General features: G+C 37.9%; 1 protein-coding gene across 1 annotated transcript in view; it reads right to left on the reverse strand.

Moving 5' to 3' along the window:
- Positions 1-18143, reverse strand: part of ANO2 (anoctamin 2) — a 183267-nt gene that overhangs the window by 160389 nt on the left and 4735 nt on the right. Inside the window, exons 2-4 of the mRNA XM_085234124.1 lie at positions 4273-4371; positions 2144-2292; positions 393-447 (exon numbers count right to left, since the gene is read on the reverse strand). Coding sequence (XP_085090250.1) covers positions 393-447; positions 2144-2292; positions 4273-4371 — 303 coding nt within the window. The remainder of the gene's footprint in view (positions 1-392; positions 448-2143; positions 2293-4272; positions 4372-18143) is intronic.

Consider the following 18143-nt stretch of genomic DNA (forward strand, 5'->3'; position numbering starts at 1 on the left):
CCTGCCTTACTAACCCACTGGAGACTAAACAGAATGTCAGGAAGATGATAAAAACTTTCTCATCAAAGACTACCAGAGCAAGTAAATTACTATAGGATTGTAGAGGACTTTCATGGAAGAAGATCTGACTAAACAGCAGGAAGTAAGACTTAATGACAACTTTTAACAATAGTCTTGAGTCAGCAGTACATCCTTCCATAGCATCTACTCTCACCAAGCTATATGGACTACTGTGTAGCTTCAGCAGAGCATTTCTTACATATATATGCTTACACACATATAACTGCTTAGTGCTTTATAGGAAAAGAGAGATGAATAAAATGATGGGATTAGCAAAGTAGTCAACACTATTAAATATCATTCAGTGCGAGAAGTTACTTTTGCTTACTTACTATTCGACTGCGGGTAGCATTGTCGAAAAATGTGTCTTTATCTCTGATGTTGTACCTGAAAATGTTAAGAGAAAAAAATCGGGTTTGTTTTCGGAACTGAGTGAGACAACATACAAAATTTTACTTAGAATTAACTTACAAACCTCACTATGATAAACAAATGTTTTAAGGAAATGAAGATGAAACTGCACGATATACTGTGCCCCTTCATTCAGAATTCTAATGGGACTCCAGTAACGGTGGGCACAAAAGGTACATAAATATTTACTAATGTAAAATGCCTTTCTTTTAAGGAGAATGTTGTTTACACAAACTGACATTTCAATCTTTTCTTTATAAAATGCTCTCAACCCTATACAATTATGTGACAGTTCTAACTTGCCTAATACACATGCTTATTTCTCTTCTCCAGTCAACGTTTCACTTGCTTTAAAATAACAGTTCCACTGGAATCATCATTTGTGAAATTAGCCTTCCCAGTTTATTCCCCTCATGCACTTTTGGTGTATTTTGCATTAATAAAAGTTTTCAAAGAAGACAATAAATGGTATGTTTCATTTTTCACTGAATTTGATTTTTCACACATAAATACAGGGAAAAAATAAGGAAGAGAAAAGAAAAGAAAAGAAAAGAAAAGAAAAGAAAAGAAAAGAAAAGAAAAGAAAAGAAAAGAAAAGAAAAGAAAAGAAAAGAAAAGAAAAGAAAAGAAAAGAAGAAAGGAGGGTGGGATATATAACATCCAGATATATTATTCTGAGTGAAAGAGGAAGTGTCAAGAATTTCTTATCTTCATATTGCTAGCCAAGTTTTAATTATGTAGTCACTCTGGAAATAAAACCTCCTATTTATTTCCATGGAAGCTACAACAAATTCAAAAAGCACAACAACACTGTTTGATAGAATGAATTCTTAAATACAAAACACTATTTTTTAACATAGTCACTGCCATTAACTATGTATTTTTTGCCAGCAATGAACAAGAGTCTGTATGCAGCGCTTGTAAAAATCTACTTGGCTGCCCAGAACATGTTTTGTGTTTCATGTTGCTGTTGCCTCTGTTGAAACACGCTACTCATCACCTCACTGTGCTGACATCCACTGTTTCATCTCCATGAATGTTCAGCAAGTGTCGATGAATGTCAATGGGTTTAATTTTTTCCACATGGAGGAAATCATTTTCACACTTTTGTTTCATACACACCTACACGACAGACACTATTTTGTCAGATTGCACCATCTGTCTTATGGCAACAAAATTTAATGGAATATTGTAGGGAAATTTCAACCTCTACCTCCATACCACCAATATCTGCCTCTGATGCTGTGGGCCAACATAATAAAATAGGAGGTATTACTTTTGGGAGAGGTCTCATACTACAGTAAATCTTGCAAGAGGAAATATATTACCAAATTTCTATATAATCTTTCTTGTCTCAAAACAAGCAGTAATATTACTATCCTGTTAACCACAAATTTGTTGCTATGTTTTTACAGTTCATTATAAGAACATAGTTAATTTATTTTTGCACTGCTTCAAGTGCCTTATCTAGCAGAAAGAAGAACATTGACAAAATTCAACTTAGATTTCTGTTAATCCTCTGAAACTGATTTCAGTGTTAATGCACATTTCCTCAGAAATCCCAGAAACGGAACAATCTTAACAAATTTCTGCTTTTTGATTGAAAATCTCTTATAATTTATGCCATTTTTCCTAGTTTTATTCATTGCTCTTTACAGTTTAAGGTACTCACAAATATATTTTCTCTCTGGAAAATGGGTAAGACAGGCTTTTCATCTTGCTATCTTCTTGTGGCACCTGGGGTTGCAGAGGTTCAGACAATTTGCACCATATTTCACTTAACTTTTTGACTATTCCCTCCTCTTCTTTGATTTCATACATCTGAGTAAATAAAATGTCACATATGAACTTGACTTCCAAAAATACGCTAAAATGAAAAAAAAAACATCATTTTTATACACATATTTAATTCTATATTTAAAATAAGCACCTTAACATAAATTCTCATGTAAGAGCAAGCACCTGAATCTGCAAAGGTTCCAGTTCCAGGGACACAAGCTTCTTGCAGAAGAAAACTCATAGTACAAGAAAAATCCTTACTAACTCATCTCAGCTAGGAGCTGCAAAAGTATGATAGAAAGGTAGAGCAATGATTTTGACTTTGTAACTGTAACTGGAAATAGAGGGGCAGACAAAGCAAGAAAGGTGTTTACTCATTGTCAATGATACTGCCAAGAATAAATACGTTATTTTTGGGTAATAATTGCTAGTTTTGTCTAATGGCACACGCATACACCTGCCATTAAAAGTGAGGATGTCTGACTCGTGGCTTTATGGCAATTCCAAGGAAGTTGATTCAGATTGACATGTCAAGCAACAGAGCCTCCCAGAGATAGAGAAGTATTTATTTTCCTGAAATACAAACTTACCAAACGTGTTTATTTGCAATCTGATTAATCAAATTAAGTAAATGAACTTTATGTAACACCTGCATGAACCTATGACTAAATGCTTTTTTTATCATTTCAAATTGAAATTACATTAAGCACCTTAATTAAGCATCTTAAGTCTTCATAATTTTTAGATCATCTGATTCTTTACCTTCATCACATTCACAACTTTTTTCAAGGACTGCAGTTAGGATCCTTGGAAACTTAGACATTCTTTAACTTATAATATTGTGGGGGATTTATTTTCTTGTTTGAAGTTGTTACACATCTAATTATATTTGATGTATCTAATTTGCTCCAGTGTGGTGAATTGTCATTTATCAAAAGTAACAGTTCAGCCCTGTACAGAATAATACATGTAGCTGAATTTGCTCAGACAGCATCATTTACCAGAATGTCATTTGTCCTGAAAGATGTTTTAAAATTGAATGTTTCAAAAGACTTTTTTGCAACCAACTTATCATGTTTAGAGATGAATACTTTCCACTGAGCATCCTTTATTTATAGTTTTACTGGTTGTTTGGACAAATAAAAATAAAATCACAGAAAAAAAAATTGTGCTTTTAAAATAAAAGAAAGAAATGAATTTTCCTTTTGTTGTTAATGGCTGATTTTTTATTTTTATTTTTCATTTTTTATTGTTAAATTTTTGAAATACAGGGTTTCAGTTTTTCAAACAGGTCTTTGCCCTCACAGGAAGTTCATCTCCTGACTGTCTTTGCAAAAATCTTATGACAGTAACAGAATTTTCATGCCATGCTTGCTCTATTTAGCTGGTAATATTCAATTTCTGCAACTGAGAAAAAAACAAGTATAAAACCAGAAAGACAACTTATAGTAGCTATCCAAAGCCTATTCATTTTCAGAGGCTGATTACAAGTAAACAGTTGAGGGAGACTGTGTTTAATCTTACTTTATACAATAGAGTAAGAATATGCAAGACTAGCTTGGCCAAATCTCTGACAGTGACAGATAGTAATACTCTAAGGTGTGGACATCTTTTACTGGATGAAAACAACTGTGAGGTAAAAATCAAAACACTACGGACATGCCTTCACTATCATGACATACTGCACCTCACCTTTGAAGAAAGTTCCTTGACAAAATTCTGAATAGCTACTGCCTTCTGAACTGTAAATCCCTCCTCAAAACTCTCCTCTGTTGTTACTGTACAGAGCATGGTCTACCAGCGAGCTGCCTCTGGGGCCTCTGAAATCCTCTCAGAAATTCCCACCTTAAATTCAACTCTGAAAACTAAATCATCACAAAATAGTAAAATGAAAGAATAAGCATTACGTGTTATTTGAAATGATTTAGAATAATGTACCTCTAAGAGCTTCAAAACATTTATGTTTCTGATCAGTCTTCCTCCAGGTATAAAACTAGTTTTTATAAAATGGAAGATATTTACCTTTTTAGTGGGCATTTTTATTTTAAGGAGTTCCGCTTCTCGGCTAAGTACTTGCCAAGTTGCATGAATACGGACAAAGTTCAGTCCTTGGCTCTTATTCTGAAATATGTAGTGAAAATAACAAATTTCAATATTATTGAACAGAATACAGTAAGCAGGTTTCAAGACGGCATATCTAACTAAATCTTGCAACAAAGAGCAATCAGAGTGAATACCCAACTTCAATTACAACAAGAATTAATGTGACTTTCTCTTTGAAAGCCGAATCATCTAATGCGTGGGTGTCCAACCATTTGGCTTGCTTGGTGCACAATGAGAGAAGAGGAACTGTCTTTGACCTCAGGTAAAATATATAACATAGTTAGTATATATAAGCAAAAAAATTTATTATATATATTTTAATTAAAACATAAAAAAGTGAGCAATACATAGAACTACTGAGACATCTGACATCTTTGTGAAACTAATGCATCAGTCTTGTTCAGTGCAAGTGACTGCAATTCTTATTGCTCTTCAGAGATTTTTGATGAAATTTTTTTCTTCCTGTACATCCTTGAAAATAATTGTTCACAAATGCATGTACTGCAAAAAAAAATTGATGAAATGAGTAAGGTGTGACTGAAGCGAGGGATATTTTTCTCTGTTAACATAGGTATCTGGTAAAGTATGATAAAAGTATAATAGAGAGATAAAATAAAATTTTTTGAGTTGATTATCTAATTGCAACTCTACAAATTCAGTTTGAAAATTTACAGGTAATATGTGTCAACTGAAAGGGAAGTTGCAAATATACAGAAATTTTTTTTATTATTTTGGTAATCTTGAAACCTATTATCAAATTAATTTATCAAAACAGAAAGCAAGCTATTTTTTTGCTGTTCACAAGACTGTGTTTAATCAATATATCAAAATACATAAAAACTATTTGTCATAATTTGAATTAACACTGCACATTCTGTGTCCTGGTTTCCCTCCTGTCACTGCCAGTTGCACACCAATGGTTTGGTTGTTTCTGAGGGACAGGAGCATGCTCAGGGTGCATTTAGGACATGCCAGGCTTCTTGGCAGGGAAGAGATACCGCCATGATAGTACGGAGCAGGGGGTGGGCCACAGTACAAGATGTCCCATGGGCCGCAGGTTGGGCATGTCTGATCTAATGCTCTAAAAGCCAAATCTTCTAATGCTCTGAAAGACGTAAAACTGCCTGCCTACTCTGCAACTGTATGTGCACCACAAAGATGCAAGGTTTTGGGAATCATCTGAACCAGAAATCCCTGAGCTATAGGTTCCACACACAAGATATTTTGAAAGTTACATGGCTTCATTAGTGTACTTTTGTACCCATCTGAACAAGCAAAGACAAAACATTTCTTCTATTCTGCAGTTGACTTTAAGCAAATTGTTCTTGTCCTACTATTTCTTGTACACCTAATCAGATAAAATCAGTTGATCTTGTTCATTAAATCACAAAACCATGACACTGTTCCAATGCTCTGTCTCACTTACCATACACAAGATCTTCCACATGTTAGTATGGGACTTTCTATGTTCAAGTTTTAGCCATTACACCTTGTCCTATTGCTACATACCACTAAGAAGATCCTGTCCTCATCCATCTGTCTCCCACCTCCTTTTTGGTATTTGTAAACATTTCTCACATCCCCTCTCAGTCTTCTTTTCCCAGGCTGAACAGACCCAGGTTACTCAGCCTCTCTTTGTAAGGGAGATGCTCAAGGCCCTTAATCATCTTTTGGCCCTCGGCTGGACTACTTCTAGGAGATCCCATTTTTTGAAATGGGAATTCCAGAACTGGACACAGTAGTCTGAACGTGGCCTCAGCAGGGCAGAGTAAAGGGATAGGATACCCTCCCTTGACCTGCTGGACACCCTCTTTTTAATGCACCCCAGGATACAATTTGCTTTCTTGGCCAGAAAGACGCACTGCTAGCTCATGGCCAATCCACTGCCCACCAGGACCTCCCAGGACCTTCTCTGCAGAGCTCCTCTCCAGCAAGTCATCCACTAACCTGTACTGATGGATGCAGTTATTCCTATCCAGGGGCAAGACTCTACACCTGCTCTTGTTAAACATCATTAGGTTCCTCTCTGCCCAAATCTCCAGTCTATCCAGGTCTTGTTGAAAGGTAGCACAGCCTTCAGGCGTGTCAGTCAATCCTCCCATCTTTGTATCATCAACAAACTTGCTGAGGGTAGACTCTACTCCTTCATCCAGGTCATCGATAAAGATGTTGAACAAGGCTGGACCCAGAACTGACTGTTGGGCAATACCGCTAGTTACAGGTCTGCAACCATACTCTGCACCACTGATGACAATCCTCATAGCTCTGTTAGTCAGCTAGTTCTCAATCCACCTCAGCATTCACTCATCTATTCCACATTATCTAAGTTTCATAATATGGATGTTGTGGGAGACATTGTCAAACACCTTCCTGAAGTCAAAGTACATAACAACCACTACTCTCCTCTCATCTACTCAGCTGATGATGACATCATAGAAGGCTACAGGATAGATCAAATATGATTTCTCCTTGATGAATCCATGTTGACTACTCCTGATCACCTTATTTAATTCTAATTTCTTGGGGATGGCATCCAGAATAAACTGTTTCATCACAATCCCTGGGACAGAGGCTGACTGGCCTGTAGCTTCTCAGCTCTTCCTTCTTGCCTTTTTTGAAGGCTGGTGTGACATTGGCTGTCCTTCAGTCTTCAGGCACCTCTCCCATTTTCCACGACCTTCCAAAGATGATAGAGTGTGGTTTGGCAACCACTTCTGCCAGCTCCCTCAGCACTCGTGGCTGCATCCCATACGGGCCCTTGGATCTGTGTGCCTTAAGTTTGTATATAGATAATCTCTGTCCAGATCTTCCTTGATCAAGGGGAAGTCTTCCTTTTCCCAAATTTTCTCTCTTTACAGGGTTTGGAATTCCTGAGGGGCAGTCTTGGCACAAAGGCTGAAGCAAAGAAGGCATTCAGTGACTTCTCTTACCAGAGCACCCACCTCATTCTGCAACTGGCCCACATTTTCCCTAGTCTTCCTTTTACTGTCAATATACTTACTTAAGTAAACCTTTCGTGTTGTTCTTGACCTCCCTCACCAGATTTAATTCCAAGTGGGCCTTGGCCTTCCTTGTGGCATGCCCTGACAACTTTCTTATGTTCCTCCCTTGTGGCCAGACCCTTTTCCCACATTCCATAGGCTTTTTTCTTCTAATTGAGTTTTTCCATTTGCTCTTTGTTCATCAATGTGGGTCTCCTGCCACCTTTGCTTCATTTCTTGCTCTTACGTATGCATCTATCTTGAGTTTGGAAGAAGTGGTGCTTCAATGTCAACAAACTCTTGGGTCCCTTTAGTATCCAGTGCTCTAAACCACAGCATACCTCCAAATATACAAGTTGAAAAGGTCAACATTTGTTCTCCTAAAGTCTAGGGTTGTAATTGTACTTACTGCCTTGTTTCTTCCATGCAGGATCCTAAACTCCACTATCTCATGGTTGCTACATCCAAGGTTGTCCTCAACATTCACATCCCCAACTAATCCTTCCTTGTCAGCATTACAGTCATGCATTTTAAAACTACTTATTAGTCTTTTCTGATACTTAAAATAATACAACAGGAACAAAATCAGATTTACATTATAGCCAGATTTTTTTATGAAACAATGGGAATTAAGAATTAATTACAAAGAGAACAATAAATTAGTACTAAATAGACACAGTATTATAGAGGATTACTAATCAATTTAACATAAACTACAGCTAATTTATAATAGAATGAACAGCCGTCTTTCATAAAACCACCCAGCAAGTCTTCATGATAACTGTATCTGTCCTGCCAGGAAGTGAGTCTGGTGATTCTAGTGGAGCATTATGAAGGAAGACGCGGAAATTATCAACAAATCACACTTGGACCATGGAACAACTTTTTCTATGAAGAAGCTTGCTATTTGGTGACATTACATGACACAACTCCTATACATAAATATTTTCCAGGAAAGCCACTTGTGATCTGTGGCTCACAGGTGAAAAATAAACTGGAGTCCCTCGTGGTGATAGCTGTGACCTACACTGTTACCATGGTGCTTTCAAATACCTAGTGCAACAGATCCATTTAAAATTAAGTCCAGTCCTCTATTGAGCAAAATTAGCTAAGTGAAACCAAGCTTTGCCAGCTCTGTGGCAAAGTTGAGCCGTTTCTTAAGGACAGCATTTTAAAATAAGAGAGTGCAAGAGAGGAACAAGCTCCATACAGAAATCTTTGAGAAATGACCTGTTATAATGTACTAAGTTCTCGTGTATGTGGATCAGCGGATACCTTGGACTTTTTGACTTTGCATAGACCTGTGGCTGATGATAACTGACAAACAGGAGAAATCGATGATGGACTACCTTCATATAGATCAAAGAAAGATATAATGAGGAATGGCAGGATTGATACAGGTATTGGAGCTGAATGTGAAATGGTAGCTGAAGACATATTAGTATAAATGGAGAATCCTGGACAGAGCAGTCCTGTGGCAAGGAGGGCTGGTGTGAAGATATAGTAACAAATATTCAGAGACCTGAGACAGGTGAGCAGGTCAAACACTGATTAGGTGAAGCAGTGTGCACTGACCTGTGAAAGCTGAACAGTAACATTGCATATAGGGTAAACACTATTCAGTCAACTCACAGAGACCAGTGACAAACAGGTAAGCTTGCTAGTTTGTATTTATCTGTTCTGCAAAAACTTGACAGTATGTCCTCAAAACGCAGGCTACCACAAGGATATTCCTGGGTCCTACAATGCAGTGTGTGAGCAAATAAATGATTCAGTAGCCTTCCAATGGCCTTCAAAAGGGACAAGATCTTTAGGGAGCTACTTACCATGATTTCCTAAAAGGGTCCTGTGGCAGTTGAAAGTGCCAGTGTTAAAAAACAGAAAAAGAATAATTATTTAAAGTCTTAAATTGTATGCAGTATGAGAACTGGAAAAAGAGTGTGAATGTCAACAGTTTTCAAAACAGTCATTTGCAAAAAAGTGACAACAGCAAATGAGAAAGGTAAGAAAATTATATAAAAAATCACACACAAATTCAGAAAAACTGAATATGACCTTTAAAAACTGTACTAGAATTTAAACTTTTCTTCACAGAATTATAAAAGATAAGTAGTTCTTCACATACTATGACCAGTTTCAGTGGGAGCAGAGTCTACACTGATTTCAAGAAATATCCTACCCATAGAATCTGAACGGAAATGCTTTTCACTCATTTGGAAGGGATTAGAGGAAAATAACAGTTGTTAGAACTAGCACTTCGGAAGTGTCAGATTGGAGAATATATATGATAAATGCTGCCATATTTTAGATACTAAATATTTTATATATATTTTAATACATTACAATTTACAATTTACATTTTGTGTACTACGACATGTGATATATTACAGAATGAAAAAAAAGACTTTCTAATCTTTAATAATTTTAAATAATTTTGTAAAAATTATTATTACAGGATAGTGCAATAATACAAAATAATTACAATCATATATAATGATATATACTTTATATTATAATATTAAGAACTGTGATATATATACTGTTGACTAGATAAGTTTATATTTATCTATATACATGTATTCTGTACATGTAGTATATGCACAGACATACTGATTGAATTTTTTTCTGACTCACACTAAAACTGATCTTATTATTTCCTATTTTTCTCCACCAACATAAACAAAATAGGCTGTGGGCTGTGTCCTGTCAGAAGTGTGAAGGATAAAGCAGAGAGCACGGCTGGCAGCAGAAGCGCACTGGCGCCCGCTGGAGCAGACGTGCTGTAGGGCAAGAGACACGGCCGTCATCACGGAGCCCGCTGGCACTAACACATCAGCCACCACTGCTTCATGAGCTGGGGGCACCAGAGACCAGGCAGCCTCTATACCCCTGCCCCCTCCAAGGATTCCGCACAGGAAGAGAATGTGGGCAGTAGCTCAGATGGAACAGAAGAGTCCGATTTGTCAGTACTGGGACCCACCTTGTTTAATGTCTTTATTGATGACCTAGATGAGGGTCTTGAGCGTACCCTCAGGAAGTATGCCGATGACACTAAATTGGGAGGTGGTGTCGATCTGCCTGAGGGTAGGGAGGCCCTTCGGAGGGATCTGGATAGGCTGGATCACTGGGCTGAGGTGAATGGGATGAGGTTCCACAAGGCCAAGTGCCAGGTCCTGCACTCTGCCCACAGTAACAGTGTGTTCAGTTTTGGGCCCCTCATTACAAGAAAGACATCAAGGCTCTGGAAGGGCAACAAAACTGGTGAGGGGTTTGGAGCACAAGTCTTATGAGGAGTGGCTGAGGGAGCTGGGATTGTTCAGTCTGGAGAGGAGGAGGCTCAGGGGGCACCTCGTTGCACTCTACAACTTCCTGAAGAGACGTTGTGATGAGGAGAGGTTCAGCCTCTTCTCCCAGACAACAAATAGAACTCGAGGAAATGGCCACAAGTTGCACCAGGGGAGATTTAGATTAGACATAAGGAAAAACTTTTTCTCTCAGAGAGTGGTCAGGCACTGGAATGGCCTGCCCAGGGAGGTGGTAGAGTCACTGTCCCTGGCGGTGTTCAAGAGGCGTCTAGATGAGGAGCTATGAGATATGGTTTAGTAGCTTGTGGGTAGTAATGGTAATAGGAGGATGGTTGGACTAAATGATCTTGTAGGTTCTTTCCAACCTTCTGATTCCATGTGAAAATAAATTTGTCCCTTCCTGCTGCCCTTCTAGCTGTTCTAGTCAATGAGACACAGAATTTTCAGACTTAGACTGCCTTTTAATTTGCTTTCATACAGACAAAAACTCTGAAAGAAGAACCTTCTCATCTTTGTCTTGTATAGCAACAACATAAAATACGTAATGATATATAAATTAATGTATATATATTTATAATAGCAACATATTAAAATCAGGGAACACTTCCCTGCAGTGCTGTATCCACTCCCACACAAATTTCCAATGTCTATTACTTACACAGAGGAGTTGCAGAAGATCTCTTTTGTTTCTTTCACGTAAGGTATGAAACCAAGGCTAAGAAGAAATGTCTCCAAATAATAAGAGTTCAAATGATAGATACTCAGTCAGCAAGTATATGGAAGTTATTGCTTACTTGGTATCAGAAATTCTTGTAGGGCTGCTTCTTACTACAGACAAAACGGGCAGTTGTCTGAGGATAGTGAAGTGCTATTCTCCTTACTATCAAATCTCCCAAATTGAGGATTTCGTTTTCTGCCAAAGAGCAATTTGAGGCACACCAGGCAACCAGTAGTGCCACTGGAGGAGTCTTCATCCAGCAACTATGAAAGTTTCTTCCTCACCCCAATAAGCAGCAGTATGGTTTCTGTCCCTTAAAAGATCAGAAAAGCAGCAAATCATAGGACCCAAATCCCCAAATTATCTTATATTTAACTGCATTACTTCTGTGAAACAGCTATTCAGTCTGCACTAGTCTAAAGAGTTTACAGAAATTATCACCATTTCAGCCTCCAGATTTCCTCCAGGGGCTCTTTGGTGACTGCAGTATAATTGGTGAAAAGCAGCATCCCTCAGGGCTTCCTGCATTGCTCTTGCAGTTGTCTCCACAGATTTAATTTATAGATTAAAATTTCTGCTACAAACAAGACTACCAACAATTTAAAAAACCTTTTAATGTGTCAACCTGTGAATAAACCAAGCTGAGTTTGTTAGTTTTCGTACCTTTCCCCACAATTGTCACGTTCTCCCCCTGCCGTGTTCCAGTGGAGAAAAATGGGCCATGTCTGCTGTATTCTTATCTCTAGGTAGTTTGCAGAAAATAGAAGGTGGCAGCAGGTGGCAGAAGTCAGCACAGTACACTTAGAAAAAAAAAGATCACAAGTTTGGGAGGCTATTGCCATTTCTACCAGGCAAGTATATAAAGGTAAATGTGGGTAAAATAGGGATGTTTCTTGCTCAACTTTCATTGTAAATATCACCAAATTGTACACTTCAGATCTACTATCATCTGAAATTCTAGATTTTAATGCCTCTATTTCTGAAACCACAGATAATTTGCAAAATTTATTACTTCTGGCCCAAGAGCTCCAGAAACATAACTGACAGTGTATAAGCCCACTTCAAAGTATCCCTTTAGTTTTATCTAGGAACTTTAGTAGCCATTTTGACTAAAGTACCTAGTAGCTCAGCATTAAGTGTCTGGATGTCAATTAAAAGTACTTGGATTAATTCTGCCTGCCCAGTAGTCTATCTATTTAGGTGACAGTGAAATAATTAAAAAACAGGACTCATAATGCAAGCTTCTCAACTTTGACAAAACAGTCAACCTAGACAATTGTTACCATCAATCATTATTTTAACAGTATTTGAATCACATCCAACACCCATGGAGCTATTCCAACATCCTCTTTAAAACTGAAATAAAATTTCTCCTTAAATAGTTAGTTATTTTGACATTATTTTCATCATGGAATCATAGAATCATAGAATGGCCTGGGTTGAAAAGGACCACAATGAAGTAGTTTCAAGCCCCCTACAATGTGCAGAATTGCCAGTCTCTAGACCAGGCTGCCCAGAGCAGCCTTGAATGCCTCTGGGGGTGGAACATCCACAACCTCTTTGGGCAACCTGTTTCAGTGCATCACCACCCTCTGAGTGAAAAGTGTCTTCCTAATATCTAACCTAAACCTCCCCAGTCTGATTAAAACCATCCCCCTTGTTCTATCACTATCCACCCCTGTAAATAGCCATTCCCACTCCTGCTTATATGTTCCCGACATGTATTGTAAGGCCACAATCAGGTCTCCCTGGAGCCTTCTCTTTTCCAAGCTAAACTGGCCCAGTTTCCTCAACCTCTCCCCATCTCCACTTCACTATTGCTGCAGACCTTGCATCTGTTCAAAATTGATTTTATAATAGCAGTGTATTACATTTCAACAAGAGCTAAACATGTTTTATCTAATTAATGCTTCTGTAACAAGAGAAGTTGAAAAATACCCATCAGATATTTACATAATGGAGATCTGAAGTTTTCCCCGAAGAAGCATTGCCATTCTCTTGTTCAGAGTGAGAGAGATGAAGAGAGAGTGAACAAAATGTCCAAGTACTTAGGCCAGAAAGAACCCCACTCTTCTTCCAATATTACACCACTCTGCATGTTACCTCCTTGGCTTCAGAAAGCATTCATTAATATGAATAAACATCCTAGAGTCTTTGCTACCTTTTCCTACCTTCTTAGAATTAATGTATCTTATTGTTAAGCTTCCCTCTGCACTTCAGATGAAGGTACATTCTGAAATAACTTGAATATTTGTATTAAGCGCCTGAAAGATTCTTCATAGATGCTAAGGGCTTTTCTTGGAATTACCTGCAAATCACATTGAAAAAATATGTAAAATGGTATCATTTTTCTAATTATATCCAAACTAAGAAATATCACTATAATTAAAATCTGAAATGTTTTGTACTGAAAAATATTTTGTCAAGGAAAAAACATTCTATTGAAATGAATTAAAGTCTTGACCAGTTAAATTCCACTTTTCCCACTGAAAGATATTGACATTAAAATAAATTACATTATGACATAAATATGGTAATCAATAATATAACAGACCCAAGAAAACAACTTGCAGTGCAAAAACACAGGTGGGACTACTCAACAGAAGCGTGCTCTACTTGGACTATAATTTACCATGATAAGATTTTGGTTACTATTGTCTTTCACCACTGACAGGAGGCAAAAGATAAAGCCTTGTGCCGGAGAGGGAGTACCTTAGTGGGACAAAACAACTGCAGCACTATAATTTTTATTTTAGCCCAGGTGGGATTTTAGATTTTGTGGTTAAATATTTTGAAGATTTTTTGTGTGTGTACTTTTTTTTTTCTTGATTTTTTTTTTTTTTTTAATGAAGCTTTAAAAACATGTCTTGGAATGCTAAGTAGAAAAATCTAAACACCATCAGCACTACTCTTGTCAATAGTGCTACATAAGCTGATACACTGAGCACCTCCTCAAGGACTTCCTTGGCTTGAGCTGTGATGTAACCAGCATTGTTTGATGAGATATTTTGAATACACTAGCTCAAAAGTTGCAGTTAGATAAGCTTCTTGAAGGGTAATCTATGCTTGGTTTTAAAACTGTTGTCATGTTATTGTTAAAAGATATTCTCGTCTTGTAAAAGCTATGTAGAAAACTATGTTTCATTTCCCCTGTTCTTGAAAATGATGTACTTTGTCAGAATGCTAAATTAGTGTTTTTTCATTCTATTCGTGCTATGCTTTTGCCATGCCAGACTGAATAAAGTACATTTTACCTTTGCCTGATTAAGGCAGAAGGGGGAGGGGAAGGGAAAAGGAAAATCAAACCTCAGAACTTCCTGCAGTGTCAATAGTATTTATTGTCCTTCCTGAAAACTGAAGTGGAATATTCAAGGTGGCCTTGAAGTGGCCTTAGGTGACCTTATCATTATACTATTCTTTACATATCTAATGCAGAGGTTGACCTGTGTCACTGCCTGTTAAATAGGTGACTCTCACATCTTTGGCAGGTAACTTGCAAGGATAAATGTTACCTGTTGACTTTTCCTCTGAAATTTATGAAGATGCATTTGAATTTGGATTCTGGCACAAGCATATTGGAAAAATAATTTTACTGTGATTTTAACTGTGTTTTACTTTTGAAGGAGAAGAAGAAAATCCTGCAAATGCTTAACTCTGCAGATTAGCATTAAGTATTTGCAGGTGGGGTCACTAATACAGTACTGTAAAATAGAAGCTAGTTGATTCTACAGACATACACAAGAGTCAATACAAGACTTCCTTTATCTTCCTTTACCTTCATAATACCCAACAGACCAGTCACATATAGAAACATTATTTTCACTCATACAAAGTACGCAAAACAGTAGTTCCTTTCTGTTATCCTGCTGTCAGCTATTCTGAATAGGGAGCTTCCTCTTCTGTTCTACTCTTCTACCAAATGTCAATTCCACATAGCACTAAGTTATGGTAATTATACTGTTTTTCTGAGCACAGGCTATACTGAATTTTGGTTTGAAGAGATTAACCAACTAAAGAGCTCCTTAAACTGGGTCTGTTAGTTGCGGACCCTTGTGGATCATTCTATGCACTCAGTGTCATATTAGATGGGGAAAAATTTGGAACATACCTTTAGGTTCTTTGCCTTCATTGTGCACTTTACTTATACATGCAAAATAATAACTGAATTTAAAAAAAAAGAAAACCCATCAAAAAAAACCCCAAGAATGCTATATTAAGATGCAGAACAAAGTTTCTCTTTGGAGAGAACAACAGTAAAAAGTGATAGAAAATTATAAGGAAGTTAAAAACTAGACATATATTGCTTAATTTATTTAATAATTAGGTTCATGGTTTCCCCAACCCCGTCAGTCATGAAATTGGGCTGAATCAGCCCATAAACCACTAATATTTTTGTTGGAGAATGCAGGCATAGGCCGCTTTTTGGCTTTTAGAACAAATCTTTCTCCGCTTTCAGAGAGCTTCATTAGAAAGCTTATCAGGACTGCAGGTAGCTGTACTAAAAACAAGGCCTTGAAGTCCAGGCAGACTGCCAATATTCTGGGATATTTGTAAACATTTTGGGTGCTGCTAACTTGCTTCTCTGTTAAAAAAAAAAAAAAAAAAAAAAAAAAAAAAAAAAAAAAAAACCTTTCTCTTGTAAAACCGCTCTTCAATGTAAGTATATAAGTATATAGAATCAATTGAAAACACTAATGGAAGTACCTACCTAGTATATGCATACAATGTGGCATACTACTCCAGAGGGAGTTGCTAATTCTACAGAACTTGTATTTTTTTAACAGTTTCCCAGTCTCTCCCTTGAATCCTTTATGCATTTTTTGAATATTCATCTGATCATGTTGTTAATCTCCCTGAATGTACCCTTCATCATTTCACTCAGCGTCTATATTTACCATATTTTGAGGAAGCCTTCCCCAAAGCCAGAGAATACTGAATGGCAGGCAGTGTGGAAAGACTTGGGAGAGACTTTAGAGAGATATCCTGGTGTCATGGAACTTTACTCCTGAACACCTGCAAGATCCTAAGAGCCTAAGCAGATATTTGAGACAGGGATGTTGCTGCTCAGGCAGATCTGAGGAGGCACAAAGTATTTGGGGTCTGGCTTATGCTTATCAGGCCTTATTCAATACTGTCCCAGAGAGGAAGAGAGTTTCTGAAACAGAGTAAGAGGGTCTCCAAACTGAAAGGGAGAGTCTCTGAGCCAAAAGGAAGAGTCTGAGCAGAAAGGGAGAGTCTCCAGGAGAGAGTCCAAACAAAGAGGGAAAATCTCCACGTCTAGAAAGAGAGTCTCCTAGTTGAGAAACAGTCTCCAAACCAAAAGAGATTATCTCCGAGCTGAGAGATTCTCCAGGTTCAGAAAGAGAGTATTCTAGACAAGAAACAGAATCTCCAGACTGAGCAAGAGTCTCCAAGCTGAGAAAAAAATTGTCCAGTCTGAGAGAGAGAATCTCCAGTCCAAGAGAGAGAATCTCCAACCCAAGAGAAAAGACCGCTAATCTGAATAAGACACTCCCAAAATGAACAAGACACCTTCCAATCCAAGTGAGACACCCTCCAAACCAAGTGAGACTCCCTTCAATACAAACTCAATAGTCTCCAATCCGAATGAGACACCCTCCAATCTGAATGAGACACCCTCCAAACCAAGCAAGACACCTTCCAATCCAAGCTCGACAGTCTCCAAGCCAAACGAGACACCCTCCAATCCAAATTAGACAGTCTCCAAACTGAACAAGTAAAACTTCAATCTCAATGAGACACCCTCCTAGCTGAACAAGACATCTTCCTAACTAACAAGAAAGACTCTGAGCTGAGCTGGAAAGAGCACTGAAAATAACCAACTTGATCAATCACAAGAGGCACCAGAATTGATGGTAGTTGCCCCTGTAAGAGGATAGAAAATGAAATGAGTATCACCTTATTTAGAATGGAAGAAAGAGGGGAGGAGAAAGTAGAACAAAACACTGTAAAAGAAGAGGAGGAAAGAGGTCCAGAGGAGTGGCTCAGAGATCTAGGAGATCCAGAGAGAGGAACCCCCAGTAGGATCATGGTCACCAATGCCCAGGGGGGCAACAGCAAATCCTGAAAGAGTAGGAGGTGAGGAAGACATCATCACCATTACTACTCAACCTCTGAAAAAGACAGAAATTCGAGGTTTGAGAAAAGACTTTTCACGCCATCCAGATGAACCTATTGTCACCTGGTTACTTCGATGTTGGGACAATAGGGCCAACAGTGTGTTGCTAGATAGTAGAGAAGCTCACCAACTGGGTAGAATTGCTAGAGACTCAGCCATTGACAGAGTGGATGTGAGGATAAGACCTTCACTCTCTGGAAGTGGATGCTGTTAGCTGTAAAGGAAAAATATCCCTTCAAAGATGATGTCCAAGATAAAGAAATGGATTGGTACGGAAAAATGCATCCATTATTTGAGAGAATGTGCCACGGTGGGAATGTTACACAACCGCACATTCATTCCTGACAATCCAAACCAAGAGAATGATACTGAGAGGGTCAGGTGTACAACAAATATGTGGCAAAAATTCACAAGAACTGCACCAGAATAATACACCGGTACATTAGAAGCAATGTATGGCAGAGGGAAAGAAGACCCCTTTTTTTTTAAATGAACTGATAATAGACTTCATGACTTTAAGTTATATTTAACCTCTACGAGCTTGTGTTTCAACCATTTCAAAAGTAACTGAAGGACTGGACAGAGTAGAGAATAATCAAGAAGTTATGTCGGACTGTCTACTGTGCCTTATTGTGATGAAACAAATG

The sequence above is a fragment of the Meleagris gallopavo genome, chromosome 1 (assembly GCF_905368555.1).
Source record: "Meleagris gallopavo chromosome 1, MGAL_WU_HG_1.1, whole genome shotgun sequence".
Taxonomy (NCBI): domain Eukaryota; kingdom Metazoa; phylum Chordata; class Aves; order Galliformes; family Phasianidae; genus Meleagris; species Meleagris gallopavo.